Source organism: Octodon degus, unplaced genomic scaffold (assembly GCF_000260255.1).
Source record: "Octodon degus isolate 3935 unplaced genomic scaffold, OctDeg1.0 scaffold00072, whole genome shotgun sequence".
Lineage (NCBI taxonomy): Eukaryota > Metazoa > Chordata > Mammalia > Rodentia > Octodontidae > Octodon > Octodon degus.
In genome coordinates this window covers 6,340,193-6,347,359 of record NW_004524648.1, presented here as the reverse complement: position 1 = coordinate 6,347,359, position 7,167 = coordinate 6,340,193, and the positions used below count along the sequence as shown (strand labels likewise).

Sequence of the window (7,167 nt, the reverse complement as noted above, 5' to 3'; positions counted from 1 at the left end):
GGCTGAGGTAAACTTGTGATCCTTTTGCTTCAGCCTCCTGGAGTGCTAGCACCTCAGCCATGCACCACAGCACACAGCTTTCCTAGGTTTGTGTCTCAGCTACTCTTCTCTTGTTGCTGGGACAAATACCCAACACCGAAAATGAAGGAAGGAAAGGTTTATTTAGCTCACAGTTCCTGGAGGCTTTAGTCCACACTCGGCTGCCTCCAAGGCAGAGCGGCACATGGCAGAGGGCAGCAGTTCACGGCAGCGGAACAGCAACAGTGGCAACAGAGAGGGAGTCTCTCTCTTTGTCTCTCTTATATTGAATTTAGGGTCTCTGCCTCAGACTGGGTGTAACACTCACACCCATAATCCCAGCAGTATTAATACCCATAATTCCAGCCTTGGATCACCCATAATCCCAGTGGATGAGTTAATCTTAAACTGTACAAGTCTCTGTTCCATGACTGCATGAGGCTTTGGGGGAGCAACTAGATGCAAACCATAACAGTTTGCAACTTTTATTTTCACTAATTTACATTACATGTGTAATAGAAATAAAGTTTAAAATAAATTTAGTGGGGAAACACAACCATTGACAGAGAATGTCAGTGAAATGTGAAGTGAATGTTGAGCATCTAAGATTAATTTTCCTGTCTTAGAGCTTCGAGTAAATGGATATATTCATTGGATGTCCTTTTGTATTTATCTTCTTTCCAAGGCAGAAGAGTTTTGAGATTTGCCTATGTTGTGTTTATGGGTAATTTGTTCTCTTGTACTGAATAGATGCTCTTGCCTGGCTACACTATGATGCACTTTCTCGTTGGCTTTTTTGATGAATAATGAGGTAACTGTCATTTGGGGCTGTTATGTCTGCAGCTGCTGATAACCTTTCCAACATACTTTGTAGAGACACACGATTTTATTGACTTTTGAGAAATAGTGACGAGAAGACTTTTTAGGAAGATCATAGTTTATGAGGACAATTTCTAAAGTTGCTTAAAATTTTTCATTCTCACAAGTAATGCACGAAGTTCCAGTTGTAGCAGGTTCTGGCCAACATTCCATGTTGCTTGCCTTTCCAGTTGTAGTTATTTAGCAGGCTGATCAACAGAAGCTTGGTGTTGGTGACGGTTTTGCTCTGCAGTGCGAGGGATCAAACCAAGCGCCTCTCACATGATAGCTAAGTGCTCTAAACTCAGCTAGAGAACGAGCCTGAAGTTTTTAATTTTGATGAAGTCTATTTTGCCTTCTCACATATCAGAAACTAACTGGAATAAAGTCAAAACTTTCTCAATGTAGTATTTAAGATACATGCCATTTTCTCAAGTCAAACCAACTTAGTTCATATTTTGTAATATACTTAATCATTTTTCAATACTTATGCCTCAGTTGAACTTTTCAATTTTTTTACTTATATGAATTTACTTGTAAGCTGTCCCAACAACAATTTGTGAAGCTCTTGGTTCAATATCAGGCACTACAAAAAGAAATTAAAACAACACACTGCAGTTCTGTGCCCCTCATTCATCTTAAAAACAACCTTCATTTCAACAGAATGGCTGTTGAAAGGCCCAACTATAAATCAATTAGAGGATATTTCAAAAATTTGGAAAAGCCATATTGTAGGGCAAAAATATCAACCCTACAATATGTGTGGCAGAAAGCCAGTAAGCATGGGGACATCATCAACCTCTGGGCAGAGGCTGTTGAGTGAAGCACTGGAAGCATCTTCAAGCTGGTCTGGCCCCTGAAGTGTCACCTTCTTTCACAACCAAGGATTGTGATGAAGCAGTGTGACCATGCTCAGGCCAAGCATCTTAGACAGCCAGAAAGCTTCTGCTCCAATCCACATCCCAGCCCATTCTGGTTTTCATTTGGAAAAAAGGCCTTGCTAAGTAGCCTATTGCCCAGGCTGGACTTGGACAATGGATCCTTCTGCTCAGCCTCCAAGCGGTTGAATTGCCAGCCTACACCATGATGAACAGTGAGTGCTGTCCTCTTGATAAATCCCTGTTCCTGCCCTTGCACTGACTTCTCACCATCTTCCCCTGGCCAAGGCTCACACAGGCTCTCACACCAGAACCAGGAAAGGAGAAAACAAGGGAAGGTCAAGCTTTGCAGGGCCAATTCCAGGGCTCTCCAACACTGAGCTTTCTGCACCCCAGGCCTGGCCTGCCACACAGGGATGGATATGAAGATCATTTTCTCCCAGCCGCGGAACTTCCAACCTGACCAGAGTGGAACACTTACGTGGAGGAGGGGAGGCAGGAAGAAGGCTTGACTCAGAGAAGAAAGCAGGCAGGACTTCAGTTAGAAGGCGAGGGGGGCCCCATGGTAGGAGGAGGACTTGGGCCACAGAGGGCTACTCAGGTTTCCCCTGGCGCCTATCAGCAGGGCTTGACTGGGGAGAGGAACTGATGTCACCCAGAGCCCTTGGGGACTTCCCACAGGTACCAGCTGGTTTCCAGTAAAAGGAACAAGCAGCTATCAGCAGGTGCCAGCACCAGAAGAACTCTCTGAGCCCTAAAGCCAAGGTGCCTGACAAGGATAAGAAAGGGTGTTTGTGCAGAGCAGGGTCCAAAAGACAGTGAGGCAGGAATCCTGCTGGTTTTTGAGTTTAGAGAACATGGTAGAAATCCTCGGCAGGCTCCTTACTCACTTACCCACCTATGGGTGCTGGAGTCAGCTCAGAATTCAGCGAGACAGTGGACTGGAACAGGGTGAGTGTCCTTTGCCTCTGGGCCCTCAAAGTGCAGAGGCTGGGTTCCAGTGGAGTACATCTGAGTGCACTGGTAGATTTCGCAAATTTTTTGCCACCTCCTCTGGGATCCTGCAGGGCCAGCTCCACCACATTTAGTCATACAAGACCTACTAGTGTTCACATTCCCATAGTGGAAGGCAAGAAGTAGGAAGAAATCAGGAGACCACAACGGCTGGAGAAGTACAGTGATGGCCACAGCCATTCACCACGTGGTGAAGAGCACAGGTGGCCTTCATCTACAATGGGTCACACCCTGAGAAACCCAGCCCACGGTAACAATGCTGTAAAACTGAACTCGTGATCAGGACCCTGGCCTGCTGAACTCCAGCACATATGTGCATAGCAGAAGGTTGTTTCCCATGACAATGTGATTGCCTGGAACCAGGCTCCTTGGTTCTCCTAGCTTCACAGCAGTGGCAGACAGGTGACAGTCTCTAGAAAGGCATTGTGAATCACTGTTAGTTGAAAATCAGTGTCATTTCTTTTGCCAAGAAGATAACTAGAAAATACACACAATGACCATGTCATTAAAAATAATCCTTCAATTGGCTGAGAAGATAGCTCAGCAGTCTAAGTGCCTGCCTGGCAAGTGCAAGGACCCAGATTTAATCCCCAGTGATGCATGTTATGCTGGCCCCAGACCCCCTGGTCCCTCCATGCCAGCTATCAAAACTGAGAACGGTGGTGCACACCTGTAATCCCAGTGCTAGGGAGGCTGAGATAGGAGGATCACTGAGTCCAAGCTACATAGAGAGACCCTGTGCCAAATAAATAAAAGATTTTTTTAAATGTTAAAAAAATAATTATTCAAAACCTATGAATTTGGGGGCCAGGGAGATAGCTCAGTAGAATAAGTGCTTGCCTGGCAAGCATAAGGCTTTGGGTTCAATCCCCGGTACTGCAAAAAAAAAAAAAAAAAAAAAAAAGGAAATTACAAAACCTATAATTCAAAAAGTTAGCAGAAAAAATATGGCATTTCCCAGGAGAGAGGGAAAGAGGAACGTGTTGAGTGGACCCAGCTCCTCTTGGTGGAAGATGGGAAAGGATGTGGGGATGCTTGCTGGAGACGGAACAGCAGTGCTGAGTGCCCGGGAATGGACACAGATATGGTCAAACAACAATTTTTCACACATTCATTTACAACAATGAGAAGGGAGGGGAAGAGCTAGGAAATGCCCCATGGGTAATGCAGTTGGCCACAGCCAGAGGCTGAGGGTGCCTCTCCTAGAGGAGGGAGGACCCCAATGCCTGGGTGGGTGTGGCCAACCAGATCCTTTCTTCTCCAGGTCACCAGGGAGCTGCAGAGATCCTTGACAGGAAAACAGCTTTCTCACCTGGGGCTCAGGTCCTTAGTGGTGTAACCCAGGCACGGCCTGAGGACCTCAGAGCTGACTCCTAGCCTCTGTTTCTCTTAAGAGCCAGAAGAGCTGTCAGGAAGAGCTTTGGTGCCATCCTTCCCTCAGAGGTGAACAAGGACCTGGAAGAGCGGCCACAGGTGACATCCAGCTCTGGGAACCTACAGGGAAGATGAAGCTGCTGGCGCTGAGCATGCTGGGGATGGAGGCAGCTCTGGAGCCACGGTCATGGGACTTCAGAGAGGGATTAAAGTGACCACAGCCAGCCCCACAGAGTAGCCTGTGGGCTCCACCACTTGACTGACAAGCAGAGTCCTGGTCTCGCAGGATCTGCCTTCAGCTTCCATTCCCTGGCCTAGTGCAGATGAAGACACCAGAAATGCCCACTTTGAGAGATGACCAGGAGGTGACATTGATGGACTCTGATTAGCTGCCCTGGAATAGCATTTATGTTTCTGTACTGAAAACATTCTTCCTGTTTTTAGGGACAGGGCCACTTGAGCCTCCACTGTATAATTCCTTGATGGAAATATTTACATAAAATTCATTTTATGTTAACCATTGTGTGTGTGTGTGTGTGTGTGTGTGTGTCCTTTTTATAGCAAGAGTTGCTCCAAGTCATGCATGAGTAAGTTCTACCAGTACCTGGACAACACACCTCACAGGAACAGCCAGGGCCTGCATTCTTTGAGCTTACAGAACATGGAGTATTGTGCTTGTCCAACATGGAGACAGAGTGAGGTGGCAGGTTTTAGTCTCTTGCCATGTATTTCATGAGGTGTGGACAATGGAGACTTGGTGCTGCGGAAAGGCAGATGTGGCCAGCAAGCATCCCGGCCTGCCTGAGAGATGGGGGCTCTGCTGGGTGGGAAGCCAGTGCCCAGGGCTGATAGGAGACAGAGCTGTGTCTCCTTCTGCTCAGAACCAAGGAAGGCACCTAGGAGCGGGAAGGGGCTGCCTGGCTAAGGCTGGCCTGCCTCCAGATTGTTCTCCAGCTTCCATGTTCCTTCCCTGGTTTCGTCTCTCCTGCCTGTTCAGTTTGGGCAGCAGCTGCTCCAGTGGGGAGGCACAGAAAGGCCTCGGCAACTCAGGACAGTTTTGACCCCAGGCTAGGAGAAAGGAATATGCACACTGTGGCGAAGACCCCAGCTGCCTAGACCAGGGCTGCTCACCCGCACATACACACACACACACACACACACACACACACACACGCACGCACACACGCATGCACACACGCACGCATACACACATATTCCCCTAGGTCTGGCTAAAGTACTGATTCTCATTTGTAGATCTGGGATGGGGCCTGAGCCTGTGCATCCTAAGTAGTTTCTTGCTTCCCGAGGACTACACTGCGAGCCCTCTCTGGTTCTTGAGGGACCAACTCCTTAAAGGAGTTAGCAGGTGACTGGCATCACATGGACACTTGCCTGGGCTCCCTTATGTTTCCCCAACATCAGCAGATCTTGGTACTGAGGTACTTAGCCCTTGAACCCCCACTCCTCATGTCAGGTGCCCCAGTGGCTCCCCTCCCACTCAGGAACAGGCCACCAGGCTTCTTGGCTCTCTCCTGACTCCCACCGTGTCCCAGTCTTATCTCCTCTCAGTAGTGTGGAAATGTTTCCTAGGCTCACTCAGCCACCAGTATAACTGCATTAGAGGCTGGGCCAGCAGCATGTGCACCCCAGGTGCTTTCTCCAGCACCCCTGTGGGCTTTGTGAGGGACCCCCTGGGAGTCAGTGTGGATGACAGGACTCTCCTTCCCAAAGGGAATCTGTGCTGTCCCATCCCACTTCCTTTGGCAGGGACCCCCAAATCCAGACTCCAAAATGTCTCCAGACACACCACTAAGGTAATCATCCTACACGTGTGTGTCAACAACAGCATTGCTCTTTATTTTAAGGATGCCAGAAGCAAAGTGCCCAGTGCTGAGAAAGCTCTGCTCAGTGGGTGGAAGCCAGCGGGATGTCACCAGGTCGCCTCCCCACAGGGACCAGTGTTGTAACAGGGTGCCAAGCAGGGAGAGAAGGTGAAGGTCCCAGGAATGGGGGCTGTGGCGGGCACCTGGGCCCTCCATTGCATAGCTGTGGCTTGGGACTAGCACGGGTTGCACGGAGGACAAGCAGGTGTTTGGGAGCCTTATGCAGTATGGTTCTGGGATGAAGGCTCAGTCCTCCCTCACTTCCTGGAGGAATGGACCTGGAGGCTCCCTCAGTGGCAAATCCTGAGGCACCATCTGCTAGGGTGGCAGTGCTCAGAAGGTGGGGAGAAAAAAGCAGAGGACAGGGTGGAGACCCAGACAGTAATGTCCCCAGTCCTTCACTGGGCTCTTGAGGCCAACTAACACTGCACATCTGTAAGGATAATGTCACCCTCTATTTGTAAGTGACCGATGGCTGGCAGGTCCTTCAGGCGGTGAGCATATGTCAGCAGGTGTTCGCCATTCACGACCACCCTGTAGCAGTGGCGTTCACACAGGATCTCCACCTGGACAGAGAGGCCTTGCATTCACATTCCATGCAGAAAGTCCTCAGCCTCCTGCAGGCTCCTAGTCCCTCCTTCCCACCTCCTTCCTCTCCCCCAAGCAGCACCCTTGACCTCCCCATCCGAAGGACCCTCCCCTCCCTAAACACCCTGTGCTGTCCTCCCTGGGCCCTCAACACCCACAGTTCCTACCCCTGAGTGCTGCTCCCAGCCTGCATATCTGCCCGTGTGTCACTGCCAGACACGTCAGGACCTAGCACCACTGTCAAGCCTTCCCTGACCCACCCCAGGGGACAAACTGCCTCTTCGGCCACCAGGGAGGCATTGCTGGCTGGTTCCATCTGTGTCCCTGTGTCCCTTGTTGGACTCTGCAGCAGCAGCCACCGCCTGACCGGTTCTTTCCACCCCAGGACCTTCTCCAGGAGGCAGTCAGGATATAAACGGCTATGATCACACTTGTATTGCATTCGCCTGTGGGGCACTGTCCTGGTGTGCACACCACCTCAGCCCATTTCCACAACCTTCTGAGATCCCGGGATTCTTAGCCCCATTTATACATGAGGAAACAGAGCTGCAAAG

The 7,167-nt window shown here is 49.7% G+C and overlaps 2 protein-coding genes across 2 annotated transcripts in view; both read right to left on the bottom strand.

Annotated features, from left to right (window-relative positions):
- Positions 1–4,296, bottom strand: part of LOC111817837 (galectin-9B-like) — a 26,447-nt gene extending 22,151 nt beyond the window's left edge. Inside the window, exon 1 of the mRNA XM_023719845.1 lies at positions 4,267–4,296. Coding sequence (XP_023575613.1) covers positions 4,267–4,296 — 30 coding nt within the window. The remainder of the gene's footprint in view (positions 1–4,266) is intronic.
- Positions 4,297–5,985: 1,689 nt separating this feature from the next.
- Positions 5,986–7,167, bottom strand: part of LOC101581434 (galectin-5-like) — a 24,200-nt gene continuing 23,018 nt past the window's right edge. The window contains exon 6 of the mRNA XM_023719814.1: positions 5,986–6,591. Within this exon, the coding sequence (XP_023575582.1) occupies positions 6,445–6,591 (147 nt within the window). The 3' untranslated portion in view covers positions 5,986–6,444. The remainder of the gene's footprint in view (positions 6,592–7,167) is intronic.